Genomic DNA, 17,813 nt, shown 5'->3' with positions numbered 1-17,813 from the left:
GCATTATTATTAAATAATATCGGATATTTTTAATTTCTCTTCAAAACGATTCTCTCCATATTTTCCATCTTACAATCTTTTTTTATTTTTTTTTACTTTTATCAAATTAAAGAAAGAAAAAAAACTTCATATTTTGATTAATTAAAACTAAATCATCAAAAAAAAAAACAATTCAAAATATTCTCAAGATATATATATATATATATATCTTCATCTATCTATCTTAATCAAATCATAATAACTTAAAGTAATTATTAATTACCTTTTGATATATTATAAAATTAGCCTAGGAAATCACCACCACCAAATCCATGTACTCTTCTCAATTGAGCTTCCCTAAGGCAGCAGCAACAACAACAACAACAACAACCCCCCGTCCCTTTTCTCAAATTGAGCCGACCAGGGTCAACATATATAATTATATATAAAACCTTGGTGTGTGTGTGTGTGTGTGTGAAATAACCGTACTATTATCATCACAACCACCACAACCACCACAACCATGCACCTTCTTAATATCCATTTGAACAATCACTATTTATCCTTTTTTTAATTATTCCAATAGTGTAAGTGTATATAGTATTCACTATATATATATATATATATATATATATATATATATATTTCTCAATAATAAAAATCCACACCCCCCCTGGTTAAATGCTAGTGGGTCAATCTTTCACACACACATTAAAAAAAAAAAAAAAAACATAATTCAAGACTCCGACAGAAACACATTGGGATTATCACTAGTCAGTAATAAATGAATGGATTCAGCAAGGGCCCCTCCAATGCGCTGGGACGCCTTGCCCTTTTTCAGACTAGCCAACTCAGAGACCCCAGCAGGATTCCTCATTTCCTTTGATAACTCATAAATGTTTTTATACTCATTTGAAACAGTCAAAGATACACTAGGTGTTACGAACTTGATATGTTCCAAAGCATTCACAAACTCTTCTTTAGTATTGTTACCACTCCTGACTCTAACATCTGAATCTGGATTGGCCTCAGCTTTTAACTTCTTATAATACTCAGTCCCAATATCTTGAAGCATATCTACCAACCACTCACAAGTATCCGCAACACCACCTGTATGAACAACACGAAACTGGTATCGTACTTGTAATAGAATATATGTGTTTTCAAAGTGGGACGTATTAATATGTTGTATATCTTCAGAATTGCTCTCATTCTGATTACGTTTCCGCCGATTTGAAGACTCCCCCATCATCTGCCGTACCCGATTCTGCATATCACGGCTAGCTTTATTTCTAACCTTTTTAATAAGTTGCTCAGCACCTTCAATAACATAAATGACCTTCTTATTAGGATGCCTTTTTTTGATGGCTACTGCATGTTTAACAAGATTCTCTTCCGTCTTAACAATATTGGCATAATCATCAGCCTTACACATCACAATTATTGTAGGCTCCTCAACAATTTTCTCAGGCCTGGGCTTAAACATACCTTCATCCTTGTCAAATTCTGCAACCACCTTGCGATATAAACAAAGAGTCTGTGCTTTGTCAAACACTAACCGTTCACTGGATGTAATCTTTTGCAAGGGTAACGAATACTTTTCTGATATTTCCTGAACTATATATTTCCCCATTTCCAAATCTTGAATGAGACTAGTGTGACACTGCAGTATCAATTCGTGAACAGCATTATCCCTAGTAGTACGTTTCACCTGATTAACCTGATTCAATTCACGTTGTTTTTCCTTTTCCATCTTCTTGGCTTCTTTTTCCAAAGCCTTTTGATATTTTTCCTGTTCTCTCTCATGTCTCTTTCTTTCTCGTTCTTGCTCACGCTGTATTTTAGCAAGATCTGAAGTCGTTTTATATGCTCGAGTTGCTGTACGTACTTTTTTATTTGCTGGTGCTCCAACACTGCTACTTCGACTGGGTACTCCTGAATTAATAATGGGTCGAGAAAAAAACCCAAATTCAACGTCTTCTTCATCACTATCGCTATCCAAAAATTCATATTTTGAACGTTTTTTACAAGCCTTTTCTGGCTCCCCATCATTATTATCATTATTATCATTATCATTATTATTATCATTATCATTATCATTATTATCATCATCACTATCCAAAAATCCATAGCTTGCATTATTTGATTTGATAGCATTAGAACTCAATGAAAAGGTACTTTTAGATAACTCTTTAAATGAAAACGTCGAAGTGCTTGTGTGCGTTAAAGAGGATGAAGTAATTGTAGATGCAGATTTCAATGTATTTGAACCATTTACTGTAAGCCTTCGTTTTTTTTGCTGTGTTGATGCTATAGATACAATATCAATTTCGTCATCTGAATCATTCCCCAATGTAATTATTGGTTGTGCAATCTGCGAGCGTGGAGGAGACTGTGAACTTGACAAAAAATCATACGGATCTTTTCTTGTAGTTGAATAATCTTTTTTACTGGGAGACAATGAAGTAGTCACAGGTAATGAAATGGTTTTTTTTAAGGGTGACAGAGGCCCCATGGTGTTAAACCGGTTAAGTGGACTGACATTGGTATTCTTATTTAAAACAGGTTTAGGTGTATCCAAAATCATACAGTCGTCAGATTCATCAGGATTATTATTGGAAACAAATAAGGGTGATGAAGAAAAGGGGAACGGAGATATGGAATTGGTATTATTAATATTAGAGGTTGTACGTTTTACTGGCTCTTTGAATGTCATTGTAGTTACTGTTGTTGTCGTTACACTAGTACCGCTTGCTGCTTTTACAAGAGGTGGAGGAGCCAGTTTAATTGGAGAAAATTCAAACGAGTCTTGGTCATTGAGAAAGTTAAACGAACTGCTCTGCGATCTGGGCCTGCCAAAGTCGCTGTTATTGTTTGTTGTTGTTTTGCTTTGCTGCTGCTGTTGTATTTTTTCTGGAGACTTTAGTTGCGACCCACTGATGAATATATCATCGTCGCTTTCTTCAATATTTATAACATCTCTAAAAATAAAATAAAATAAAATGTTAAATCATGGTTCCTAGAAAAAAAGAAAGAAGAAAAAAAAAAAAAAAAAAGAGAGAGAGAGATAGAATGCTTACTTACGTTGGTTTGGTTGTAGCAAAACTCGCGCCGGGCGATTTGGACTTGCTAAGGATTGGTTTTTTTTGTTTTGGTTCGAAAAGTAGCTCGTCGATATCAGAGTCATCTGATATTACAGTAGCTTCAAATGGCATAATGAGATATAATTCATCTATTTAACTTTGTGTCTTGTGTCTTGAGATTGAAAAGATTGATGATTTCCAGGTTAGATATTTTGATTTATTTATTTTTTATTTTTATTTTTATTTTTTTTTTTTTCTTCAGAACGCGTGAATTTTTTTTTTTTGTTGTTGTTATTTGCTAATTATAATATGTGTAATTAGGTAATCATTAGATGTGACAAGAAATTTCGTTACAACCTACGCGAGATTACGTGTTCCTAGCCAATAAAACCTTTTAAAACAAAACGCGGTTAAAAAAAAAAACATGCCAAACTTTATGTTTATGACTTTTTGATTGTTTTTAAAAAAAAAAACAATCTCTTTATTCAAATTAATATTGCCTTTTGTTGTTCTTTTCTCTTTCAATTATGCATAGAAATAATGAATCTTTGTTTTGTTGGGGGGTGGAGGGAACAAACTAACTAGAACCACCATCACCATTACAGCCTAGGAAATTAGGGTTAATAAAAAGATTTTCACAGAAAAAAAAAAAAAAAATTTTTAACAATAAACCCTTTATTATAATTAAAAAAAAAAATCGTAGGTCTTATTCAGGTCCAGGGGCAGAAAAGTATATATTCAATAAGGTAAAAATCTTCTTTTAATGATATATATATATATAATCATCCGACTTTAGAGCTTCGTTCCTGGACCAAGTATGTCTTGTTACCAGGGAACTTTATATATATCTTTATAAGATTCGAGAATAATTTTTTCAAATATATATATATATATATATATATATATAGAATGATTTTGTGAACGGGAAAGTCAAGTACTAATATATATTTTACCATTATGCTGTGTAAGGTACAAGATCCACTTTTGGAAATAGCGCCCTGATTGTTATTTTATTCTTGTTACTGAGAAAGAAATTTGTTTTCTTTTCAAAATGTTTTTTTTTTTTTTTTAAAAAAAAAAAAAACTAATAAAATGTTCGGTATACCCTTGGTTCGTTTCCCAAATACAAAATACCATTAGTACAATAAATGTTATTTCCTTTTTTTTTTTTTTTTTAAAAATTTTTTAAAAATTTTTTAATATCTGATATTTCTCATCACATTATGATTTTTGAATTGTCGGGATTCTTCTTATCTGCCTTTTTTTTTTTTTTTTTTTGTTTTCCATTTTACTTACTTGTATTCTCATGGAAATTGAGAATAACAAAAGAAAAGAAAAAGAAAAAGAAATACCAACCGTATGTTTGTTCCTTAAACATCTCATCTCTTTAAATATTATTTTCGGTTACTAGGAGATATTATTATTATTATTATTATTATTATTTTCTCGCAATTATATGTGCTGCTAAAACAATGTTGGGTAACGGCAGCGGGACTTGTTTATATTTGGTAATTGGAGGGGAGGTTTGAAATGGCCTGAAGAAAAAAACCTTTGGTCAAACTTTTTAAGCAGAAGTTCAAATAAGTTTTTATTTTATTTTATTTTTTTTTTCATTTCAAAATTTGTTAGAAATAGAAGTGAAAAGTTTGGATAAGCACATGTTTCCTGCGCCGTTGCTTTCGAAACTGATATGCGGCCAGGAGCTGTGCAGAAAGACTTTTTTATTTTTTTTATTTTTTTAATGTGATGATATGATGATCATTGTCGGTGATATGTGAAAGAAAGATTTGCCGGGAAAGAAAGGGAAAAAGGATAGAGAAGAAGGAATAAATACGAGAGTTTTAATAATAATTACATAGATAAGGCCATTTTTTTTTTTTTTTTTTTTTTTGGTTTAATTCATTATCTGTTTTTTTAAAAATGATATTTGTATATATATACAAAGATTCATTATTTATATCGTAAGTTTAATATCAAAAAAAAAAAAAATTCATATATCATGTTAGTTAAACTCAGTTTGAAAATTTTTTTTTTATTTGAAAAAGAAAAAAAGACAAACTAGTCTTGCTACTTCAACCCCTGAGATTCTATTATATCGAAAGAAAGTATATATATATATAATTATAATTATAATGAATCAAACAACTCTTAATTAGGAGTTGTTTGTGAATAAAGTGATTGCCGAATTGTTATTTATTTGACCATTGTGAAGTTCTTTCTTTTAATGTATTAATAGTCTAATGGACTAAACTTATATTCAAATGGATATCTTTATTATTATTTGTTAATTTTAATAGAGGAAATATTATAATCAATGGTTTCAATGAATACAACTAGTGAATGAAAAAAAAAAAAAAAATTGAACAAAATCAATTCCAGTGTCGTAAACTTTGGAAATGCAGGTTGGGACTCATTAAGGAAAGAAAAGAATAATATATATATTATTCTTTATATATAATATTCAACAAAATCAAGCAGTGTGACAATGATTAATATAAATACTATGATTTTGGCTTTTTATTTTTTTATTTTTTTATTTTTTTGAAATAATAATAATAATAATAATAATTATATAAAAAAAAAAGTCTGTAGTTACGACATGATGTGAAAAAAAATAAATTTTAAATGCGGAGTAGTTTCAATATTATTGTGATTTTCATTTAAATAATAAATAATATTTTTTTTTTGACTTCTTTTTTTTCTTTCTTTCTTTTCTCCATTCTATGATTATACAAGTTTAAAGACATAATATTAGTATTTTTTTTAGATATCGTCATACCAACAAGATTTTGATTTTGATTTTGATTTTGATTTTAATTTTAATTTTAATTTTAAAAAATAAAAATAAAAATAAAAAAGAATTACCTCATGAGTAAAAAGGTCCAATAAGAGAGGTATTTAAGATTTTAGTTTTTTTTTTTTTTTTTTTAATAAATATTATATGGAGCTAATACCCGAGGTATTAGTGTTTTTTTTTTTTTTTTTTTTTTTTTGCCGATCCGTGGTAAACCTATTATTTTTTGTTAGTAGTATTTTTAGATAAATATGAAGCGTTTTGTTTTTTTTTTTTTTTTTTTTTTTTCAAAAGCCTTTTTTGAAACATTAAATATATATATATATATATATATATATACCTGACTTTTTTTATTTTTTTTATTTTTTTTATTTTTTTTGCTTAGTATCTAAGATGAAAATTCTGGGGGAATAGGAGGAGAAAGAGAGGAAAATGAGCCATCTGGAGTCATCATCACAAATCACAATCATCAATTATTAAAAGATCATTTCATCAAACTGTTCATGCAATTATACAAAATAAAAAAAAAAAAAATTTTTATTTTCTTGAGAATGATGAAAGTAATTTCTTTTCTTTCAATTAGTTTTCTATTCCATCATTTCGAAGCTTTTTTTTTTTTTTTTGTTTTTATTGTTTTCAAGAGAAGTAAATATTTTATTTTTTTATTATGTGTAACGTGAACAACAAACAATATTATAATAATAATAATAATTTTTTGTTTTCATTTCTTCAACAAGCTTAATTCAACAAAGTGGACGAAGGGAAACAAAAAATGTGCAATTGTTCCAGTTGTTTTTTATTTTAAAAGAAATATTATTATTATTATATTTATTACAATTATAATAATAATAATTATTTAAAGGCGGTTGAAAGATCATTTTCTTGTATGTCTGAAATAACCTTTAGTGTTAAGGGAAAACTTTTTTTTTTCTTTTTAATATGATTATATCAAAGTAATTGAAGGTTTTTTTTTTTTTTTTTGAAATAAAATAAAATAAAATAAAATAAAATAAAATAAAATAAAAAAAAAAAAAAGAGAGAAGGTCTGAAATAAACTTCAATGGCGCTTCTAATTCTTGAAACAACCTTGCAGAACTCGTGTTTATTTTATTATATTTTATTCTTTAAAAAAAAAAAAAAAATTATAAATTAATAAAAATGTTTAAATTATGGTTTAGTTGCTTAGTTGAAAAAAAAAGCGAATAACAGAGTTTTAATAAAGACTAAAATATATTCCGAGCCCAGCCCAGTTTTGCTTTAATTGAGTCTATTATTATTATTATTATTATTATTATTTTTTTTTTTTTTGCTCCTGGAATGATGAAAACATTTTAAAGTCAATTGAGGTTAAATTCTTTTTAATTCTTTTGTTAATTATTAACTTTTAAGGTCTTAATAGGGTATTTTCTTTCTTTTTTTTTTTTTATATGGTGAACTTAGGCTACTTCATTTTTTTTTATTTCATTTTTATTTTCTTTTCTTTTTAATTAATAATAATGGGAAAAAAAGTTTAATGAGTAAGTTATTATATTCATATGAGAATTGTTTTTTTTTATTTTTAATTTTTGTTAAAGAACGACTGTTGTAAAATATATATATTAAACGTGAGATTGAATATTTTGAATATATATGATCCCAGCGAATTTCTTTTCTTTTCTTTTCTATTATATTTCATTTTATTTCTATTCTTCATCATGCTTAATTGTTTAAGAAAAAAGTTAAATAAATATTACGTTTTTTTTTTTTTTATTTGTCTTGCCAACTTTAGAAAAAAAGAATATATGGATGAATATTATTATTATTATCATCATTTTCATTTTCATTTTCATTTTCATTTTCATTTTCATTTTCATTTTCATTTTCATTTTCATTTTCATTTTCATTTTCATTTTCATTATAAGACCACATGCAATGATAATCAAAAAAAAATAAAAAAAATAAAAAATTCAAAAAATAAAAAATTCAAAAATTCAAAAATTCAAAAATATTTTGAATTTCTTGAGGATCCCGTGACCTGATTGATTCAGCCTTTTATCCCATGTGAGTGTGATGTGTGTGTGTGTGTGTGTGTGTGCATGTGATATAAAATGGCTGCAAAACAATATCACGAGAATTATTTATTCTTTTTTAATAATTAATAATATAATAGCCTTAAGCTTAATAATAATAATAATAATAATAATAATAATAATAATTACAAGACTTCACATGGTCAAACATGTGTAAGGGGGAAACACGAAAAATTAAAAAAAAAAAAGAAGGGATGAAGGCGCATATCCGTTGGTCTCAATATAAAACCAACATAGAAAGAAAAAAAAAAAAAAAAAAAAAAAAAAAATAGAGAAATCACAAAAGTTCCAAAACGTCCAACAACAACATCATCATCAAAGACATTTATATTTATATCACTGTGTTTTATATATATATATATATATATATATATATATATATATATATATTTATAAAAATCTTCACTTTTTGAGAAATGCGAGAAACTCTTTTTAAAAAGATTTTTTTTTTTTTTTTTCTGTTTCTCTTTCTATTCAAGCCAATTGCTTCTGCTGTTTGTATTACCATATCTACTATATATATATATATATATACTAACTGAGTCTGGTTGCTTGCAAGACTCTGTAAAGGAAAATGAAACCACTTTAAGAGTTCTGCAGCGGGACCTAATGCTTTTTTTATTTATTTAATAAATTTATTATTCAATCATTCATCCAAAATAAAAAAATAAAATAAAAATAAAAATAAATAAAAAAAAAAACGAGTATTTTAGATGAACCTTAAAATTGCTTTTTAAGAAGTTTTAATAATTTTTTTTTTCTTTCTTATTAAGTAGTTAGTAAAAAAAAAGAGGGTTTTTTTTTTTTTTTTTTTTTTTTTACTATGGGTTTAAGTCTTTCAAAAAGTCAATTTGACAAAGTATTACATATATATATAAAAGTACCTTTTCTTTTCTTTTTTTTGTTAGCCGTATAGTCTTAGATTTTAATTTTTAAGCAACCATTTAAAATTTTCAGGGGGTTTAAAAGGACAACAAAACAAAAAAAAAAAAAAAAAAAAAGCAGCAGCAGCAGCCAGCCTTTTTTTCCCCTTCATTTTCCTTCCTTTTTTTTTTTTTTTTTTGATGATGATGATGATGATGATGATGATTAACACGAGAAACAAGCACGAGGGATTCCGTTCACATGGGACCAGTAAAAAAAAAAAAAAAGCTCTAAAGCAGATGAACAAAACCATAAACAAGAAAATTTAATGGATTATTCCTCACCTTAGTGAGCATGTGTTTGGCAGCATGGTCTGTTTGTCTGTCTGGGTGGAGTTTTAATCACACAGACTTGGAACGGCTTAGAAAGAAAAAAAAAAAAAAAAAAAAAAAAAAAGTTTTTTTTTTTTTTTTTTTTAATTACACAGTGGAAGATTTTTTTAAAAATCAAGAATTCATCATTTCTAATCTTCACCAAAGTCAATTTGAATGTCTCTGATGAGCGTATAAAAAAAAAAAAAAAAAAAAAAATAAATAAAAAAAGAAAAAAAAGTTTGCTTCTTCAAATTGGTCTCCCAAAGAATCTAATTGCAGAATATTGAATTAACAAAAAAAAAAAAAAAAAAAAATAACTTGTGATTTACCTTTTCAATGAATTGAAATTGAAAATAAAGAATAAAGAAAATAGAAAAAAGAAAAAAAAAAAAAAAAAAAAAAAAGAATAAGAAGTCCTCTTTTTTTTTTGTTTCTCTTTATAAAAAAAAAAAAAAAAAAAACGAATTACTACAATTCAATAATTATGCAGTTTTTTAATATTTTTATTATTTTATTTTTTTTATATATATATATTTAAAAATCAAAAGAAAAAGAAGCCAATATATGGCTAATTTTGGAAAGATGCAAATATAATAATAATAATAATAATAATAATAATAATAATAATAATAATAATAATAATAATAATAATAATAATAATAATAATAATAATAATAATAATAATAATAATAATAATAATAATAATAATAATAATAATAATAATAATAATAATAATAATAATAATAATAATAATAATAATAATAATAATAATAATAATAATAATAATAATAATAATAATAATAATAATAATAATGAGTATGCTGGTATTCATATTAGTTTAATCAATAATATTCTTTATCTTTCCTTTTCTTATTTGAATATCTTAATTCTCATCATGTAGCTAAAAAGAGTTTTTTTTTTTTTTTTCAATCTTTTCTTTTGAAATTAATATATATATATATAACTGTGCCGAGAAACTGGAATCGAGAATCAATTTTTAAAAAAAAAAAAAAAAAAAATTATTCAGGGGGTTAGATGAAGAAAAGATTGGAGTTAAAAGTGATGTGTTTAAATATTCAAATCAAGAAATTGTTAAGTTTATGATATGATTTATAAAAGGTAATAAGAAAATCTTGTTGTTGTTATTGTTGGTTTATTTATTTTATACTTAACTTCATTTTCATTTTCATTTTCAAATTGTTTTATTTTTTTTAAATAAATATTGAAAGATTTTTTTTTTTATATTTATTATTAATAATTAACGGTCATTGAAATAAAATAAAATAAAATAAAAAAAGACCCTATAACTAGTCGATTTATATATAAAAAAAATTTTTAACAACAGCAACATATTTAAAAGCCCTTCTCATTTTATCTTTAAAGTATTTTTTTTTTTTTTTTTGGTAAACCTCCGACCAGATGTACATTGGATAATGGTGGGTATAATAGTAATAATAGTAATAATAATAATAATCACTTGGTGATAAAATCATTTTAGTATTCTGTTTTTTTTTTTTTTATTATTATTATTATTATTATTATTATTATTCTCATAATAATAATAAAAAAAATATTATTATCATTATTGTTCTTGTTATATATAAAATAAGGGCAAAATGTATGATAAAATAAAATAAAATCAAAAAAAAAAAAAAAAAAAACTCCACTTTCATCTTTAAATTTCCCTTTCATCTCAAAGTATATATGACTTTCTTGAGTGGGCAGCAGTTGTTTCCAATTCTTATTAAAATAAACGACAAAAAATATATATATATATATATATATATATATATATCCACTTCTCATTTTATATCTTAACCACCCATATTTTTTATATTTTTTTTTTTGTTCTACTCTGTCATAAAGTTTTAAGGAAATGGAATAAAATAAAATAAAAAATTATGTACAACGGTATATTTTATTATATATCACTTTCTTTTTTAAAAAAAAAAAAAAAAAAAAAATCTATCTAAACAATTGAAATAAATATATATATAAATATATATATTCTCCCCAACATTATGGTGTTATATAATAGATTAAAACCATATATATACTTTGAAATGGGATATCCGATTGCGTATTCAAAACTCGTTTTTTTTTCTTTCTTTCTTTCTTTTTTTTTTTTTTTTTTACTTCTACTTGCGTAATTGTTTGTTCCTTTCTTTCGGATCGTTTTTTTTTTTTTTTTTTTTTTTTTTTTTTCTTCTTAAACTCTCCTCCGTTTTATATTAAAATTTACAATTTCGTCGTCGTCTTTTATTTCTTTCTTTCTTTCTTTCTTTCTTTTCTAATTCTATCTTTTTAGAATTTTTTTTATCTTTATAAAGAATATATATATTCGTTCTTTTTTTTTTCTTTCTTTCTATTATCTCTTCGATAGTGTTTATATATATATATATATATATTCCGGACTTTGCTCGGCTTCTTTCTTTTAATTATTCTTTAAATACTTTTTTTTTTTTTTTTTATTAAAACATTTTTCAAAAATGATTAACTGCATTTATTCCAATTTAGAATTATGCGCCATCATAAAATCCAAAAAAAATTAAAAGCAACCTCTTTATGGCTTTGAAATAAAAAAGAAAGAAAGAAAGAAAAAAAAATTTTTTTTTTCTCATTTGAACTTTTTTTTGGTCTTAAAAAAAAAAAAATTATCAATTTGATAATATTTTTTATTTTATTATATTTTTAAAAATAAAAACCCTTTTCATCAATAACCCTTTTATTTATTTATTTATTTATTCCGGGAATCAATCTTTAAAATATTACAATTACATACTTAACTTTTTGTCTTGATGCTTATTTTTAAAAAAAACAATTAAAAAAACAAAACAGAACAGAACAGAACAGAACAGAACAGAACAGAACAAAACAAAACAAAACAAAACAAAATAACTTTTCAACTCAATTTTTCCCTCCCCTTCTCCCTACTCTTGTTTTAGAACGGAATTCAAGCCATTGAAACTAATATCAATACATAATTTATAAACCTTCAAATCTACTACGTATCGTATTTTTTGTAGATTGCTTTAATAGCTTTGTTTAAATTCCGTTGACTAATTTTCTAATTGTATTTGTTGTTTCGATAAGGCACGTCAAATCTTGTATATATATATATATATATATAGTTTTTGTTCTTTTGTTCTTTTTTTTTTTTTTTTTTTCAAGGGCATATGCTCATCTCACATGTTCAAATCACATTAACTATAATTGCAGATTACAAAAAAAAAAAAAAATTTTGATTAGCATTAACCGAACAAACATACAAAATAGTGATGCAGGCTCTTATGGGTCCAACTTGAAGAAGATAAAAGGAGAAAATGATATTTAAAGAGAAGGTATATAAGGAGTAATAATGAAAATAACAAAAAAATAAAAAAATAAAGAATATAAAAAAAATAAATGTACTACTAACAAATATTAAAGATTGTTATCGTATAAATATATATATATATAATAATAATCCTATTAGGATTAACTAGGTGATAATTACCAAATGTTGGATATTTGAATATTTCATTTTCTTTATTGTCAATTAGAAATTAGTCTGTATTACATTTAATTATTATTATTATTATTTTTTTTTTTTTTTCTTTTTGAGCAAACTGCAGAACTTGGTATTATATATATATATATTATTTTTTTCTAAGGTATATTATGGATAAATAAATGAAAGATAGGTAGATAGATAGATTGGATCGATTAAATAAAAATCATCCAAATAGATATATTTTTTATAGTTGTTGTAGTAGTAATAGATTGGTTTGGTTTGGTTTGGTTTGGTTTGGTTTGGTTTAAATTTATAAATTGATAGTATATATATATATATATATATATATATATACTTAGGGCAATCACTGTAAGATATTTAGGGATTCCGCACACCACATGACTTTCCAAAAAAGGAAATTTTAAGCCAGCTAGCTTTCTCCAGAGTTGCATTTTGGGTGCAATGCTTATTTTTTTTTTTTTTTTTATTTATTTATTTATTTATTTAATACTTGAACATTAGTACCAAAAAAAAAAAAAAAATAAAAAATAATCAGTTCGTTTTGAGAAGTTGGCAGTTATGGTAAACAATTTTTTTCTTTTTTTTTTTTTGCTAAAAAAAAAAATTGTTAAATATATATATATGCAATTCTGGCATGATTTTTTTTTTTTTTTTTAATTAACTAGGAAAAAAAAAAAAAAAAAAAAAAAAGGAGGTCAATAGATTTTAAATATAAAAAAAAAATAATACAAAGATTATTATTTTTTTTTGTTTAATTAACAGTAATTAGCAATTAATTAATTAACAGAAATATTGTTTTTGTTACTCTAATACATATATATAATTTTATATATATAATTTTTTTTTTTTTAAATGTATTTAAAATAATAAAAAAAAAATTATCCTTTATTTAAATGAATCAATGAATCATTGAAATAACTGATATTATATGATATGTGTAGATGACAAACTGGGTCCCCATATATCTTTTAATCTTTATAAAATAATAAAAAAGTAAAAAAAAAATATATATATATATAATCCTCTTAAAAGAAAGAAAGAAAGAAAAAAAAAAATTTTTCTTTTCAACCTTTCATGCTCCACCCAATTTCCCAAAATCTGGCTGAAACCAAAAATAATAAAATAATAAAAAAATAAAAAAATAAAAAAATAAAAAAATAAATAAATAAATAAAAAAGGGTCTCTTATTTCTTTGAATCTTTCAATTAAAACAAGATTCTTTGTAATATAAACAAAATGTTGTTTTTTTTATTTTTATTTTTTAAATTTCTATCTTTCTTTTATTTAGGAATCAATTAAAATGAAATTAAAAAAAAAAAAAAGGAAAGTAGGTATATTATTAGCCTTTTAAAATCTCGGGTCTTATATATATATATATATATAAATTTCAGGGCCTTAAACAAAGAAGAAGTTTCATTATTGAATTTTTTTTTTTCTGTTTGTCAATTCAAAGAATAATAACTTAATTGCTTCTCTTTAATGTTTCTGTTTCAAATGTTTAAAAAAAAAAAAAAAAAATTTCAAAATGTTGCAAAAAAGTATATTTTTTTGGTGATGTTAATTAAATAATTAATCAAAAGACCATTCATCATTTTTTAAAAGAAAAAAAAAAAAAAAAAAAAAAAAAAGCCATCTTTAACATGTGTTTTTCCATCTCTTTTATTGATAATATATATGAAAGATCTATTTGGATCTTCTTATTCATTAAATCTCTTTGAAATCTACTATCACGAGGAATGTAATTTTTTTTTTTTTTTTTTTTTTTTTTTTCAAGTGGTAATTGTATCGAAAGGCACAGTGTTTAATATGAACATGTGGGTGACGATGATTTATCTATATCTATCATATGGGTATGATTATTGCAAGAAAAGAAAAGCTAATATATATAATTATAAAATGGTAGTTTAAAAGGCATAATGGCGGGTTATTTTTATTTGTTTTTTTCATAGATTTTTTTAAAGATCTTTTTTCAACCATATATATATATATATCGCGAGAAAATAGAAGAAGAAAAAAGAAAGAAAAAAAAAATTTCAAATCCACAGATTTTTTGGAGATATTTTTTATTTTAATAGTCATCATCATCATCATCATCATCATCATCAAAGTAATTGTTTTTTGTATTATTATTATTATTTCCTTCCTTCTTCCATTTAATGTGTGTCCCAGTACCTACATGAAAAAAAAATAATTTTTTCTTCTTCTTCTTCATCTTCCTCTCCAAGTTCAGGCACACAAACACCAGAAAAAAAATTAAGAAATTAAAAAATATAAAATTTAAAAATTTAAAAATTAAAAATTAAAAATTAAAAATAAAAAAATTAAAAAAAAAAACACCCCACAGAAACCGCCGCCCACCCCCTCTATTTTTGATTTTTTGAGCTTATCAATAGAAGGAAAAAAAAGCCTTGTTCCTGATGCACAAATCCATAGTGCATAAGACTCTTTGTAGAAGAAGAAAAAAAAAAAAAAACTAAAAACTAAAAAGTAAACTTATGTTGTATAAATATTAGGGGAAATGGAAGGTTCTAACCGTGATAGATAGACTAAGGTAATGAAGAGATCTATATATATATATATATATATATATATTAGAAGAAGAAGAAGAAGAAGAAAAGTATATGTTGTAGAAAAAAAGATACTAAATAAAGAAATCATATTCCTTTCTCTAACAAAGAAATTTTATAGAAGATCTTTGAAATACTACAAACAAGGCATCATCATCGGGATATGAGAGGTGAGGGGAGGTTTTTTTTTTTTTTTTTTTTTTTTTTAAATAACAAGAACAAGAAAAAAAAAAAAAAGATTAATATAAAGTCGTCATTGTCGCTAAATATAATCGCTAAAGATCTAACTTTGTTATTATGTCTCGCTATTATTTCAATTTTGTTTTTTTTTTTTAGATTAAAATCTCTTTCTCTTCCAAATATATATATATATATATATATATATATATATTAACAAGGTTTTCACATGGTAAGGCCAAAAATAAGCCAATTGTTGAGTAGAAGATGATGAAATTTATACTCTATTTCATCATACACATGTATGTATATATATATATTTAAAAGCAAGTTTTAGACATTGATCAGGAACGAGTTTCAAGATATGCAACAACATGGCAAAAAAAAAAAAAAAAAAAAAAAAAGATTTATCTTGTAAAGATTGAGAAACGAAATTGATTTAGAAACGCTTATTTTTTTTATATTATTTTTAATATAACCCAGAACTTGCACGATTAGATGAAAAAATAAATAAATAAAAATAACAACGTCTTTCGTTTGCTTGCTTTGCTCATCTCGCTTCCAAAAGGATTTTCATTTTTTTTTATTTTTTTTTTCTTCCATAACCGCCTTTGATGATAAAACAAAAGATTAATATAATAAGAAGAAAGAAAAAAAAAAAAAAAAAAAAAAAAAGGCGCAAGAGATGAATGATCGGGTATATTGATTGGGTTTTTATTTCTTTTTGGTCCAAAAAGGATGATATGATGATATTTGATCCGCTTGTTTTTTTTTTTTTTTTGGTTTTTTTTGTTATTTAAAGTATATATGTAAGAGACTTCAAATGTTCATAGACATATATATATATATAAATAACTGGGTATATACTTTTTGCTTTTTTTTTTCTTTTCATGGGTTATGCTTTTTTTTTTCTTTTCATGGGTTATTTTTTTTTTCGATCTAATAAGATTAAGAATACTCTTTATTTTCTTTTTTTTTTTTTTTTTTTTTCAATATTAAACTCTGAGACCAACATCAGACATTAGAATAAAAAAATTTAAAAAAATTAAAAAAAAATAAAAAAAAACTCCTACAAATCATCCGGAGGTCTTCTTTGCAAGGTTGGTATTTTCTATTTATATTTAATTTTGTTTTTTTTTTTTTTTTTATATCATCAACATATATATTTTCTCATAGACACAGTGTTTATAAAACAAGGCTCCACAGAAGACGGGTTGTCTTCCATGTGGTTTTAAAAGGTACAGGGTTTATTATTATAATTATTATTATCAGGTTGTATAAATAGTTAATTTTTTTTTTTTTCCCAAGGTGGTGATTAATTGATTGATATTTATTATATTATTATAATAAAACGGGTATTTTTTTTTCTTTCCTTTCCTCCCCCTCCCCGCACTTCTGAAAGAAATATTAAACTTTGGTTAATTTAAAAGTAACTGAAATTAATATTAGAAGAAAGTTGAAATTCTTGTTGTTATTGTTATAGTTATATATATATATATATATATATATATATATTCCAAATTCTTTTTATTTTTTTTATTTTTTTTTATTGTTAACAGCCTCCCACTTATTCATCGTCTTTAATTTGTTGCAAACAACTTTTTTTTTTATATATAATTTTCTTTTTTAAAATAACAACAACAACAACAACAACAACAACAACAACAACGACTCCAGCAAACCATTTTATTTCATTCCATTAAAGTTTTGTTTTTTTTTCCTTCTTCTTTTTATTCAATGATCCAGCTTTCCGATCCCTCCTCCGAAGCCTATCTGAATCATTTTCCAAATATTGTTTTTTTTTCTCCCTTGTTCTTCATGGCAACGCCTTCTTTCCTCAATATCATCATTTTTTCCTCTACAACCGTGTCTCCTTAAAAAAAAATAGAAACAGGAGAAGAAAGAAAAAAATTTTAAAAAATTTTTTAAAAAAAAAAAAAAGAGAGATAATCCAATATGTTAAGTACGCGGATGTTGTGGTTCCTTCTTCTCCCTTTTTTTTTTTTTTTTCTTGTAGTAAATAGTAAATATATTCCATCACCCCCTTATAATGATGATGATGATGATTATGATTATGATGATGGTACATTTACAGTAAAGAAAGAGATATCTATATGAAAAAAAAAAAAAATACCCCCACCCAAGCGGGAAGATGGCCGTTTGACCCCACCGCTTGGAGAAAAGACTTTCTGTACATTAGCTCGGAGAAGCCAAATCAACTATAATTTCATACACTAACAACCATTAATGGCTAGTCAATTAAACTGTTGTTAAAAGAAAACAAAAAAAAAAATTTAAAAAAAAATTAAAAAATTTAAGGAGAAGAAAAGAAAAAAAGAAGATTGAGAGCCGCGTTTTTGGTGTTTAAAGTAGTAACGTTTTATATATATAT

The 17,813-nt window shown here is 24.3% G+C and overlaps 1 protein-coding gene across 1 annotated transcript; it reads right to left on the bottom strand.

Moving 5' to 3' along the window:
• Window positions 1–715: 715 nt before the first annotated feature.
• On the bottom strand, window positions 716–3,194 carry SAPINGB_P005451 (uncharacterized protein; the record flags this gene model as incomplete). The annotated part of the gene is made up of 2 exons (XM_032000165.1): window positions 716–2,960; window positions 3,064–3,194. 2 exons carry the CDS (start codon window positions 3,192–3,194, stop codon window positions 716–718), a joined length of 2,376 nt encoding a protein of 791 aa, XP_031856056.1.
• Window positions 3,195–17,813: the final 14,619 nt, after the last annotated feature.

The sequence above is a fragment of the Magnusiomyces paraingens genome (genome assembly GCF_902498895.1).
Source record: "Magnusiomyces paraingens strain CBS 517.90 genome assembly, contig: contig4, whole genome shotgun sequence".
Classification (NCBI taxonomy): Eukaryota; Fungi; Ascomycota; class Dipodascomycetes; order Dipodascales; family Dipodascaceae; genus Magnusiomyces; species Magnusiomyces paraingens.
The sequence above is the reverse complement of the archived record's forward strand: the minus strand, read 5'-3'. Positions and strand labels throughout refer to the sequence as shown.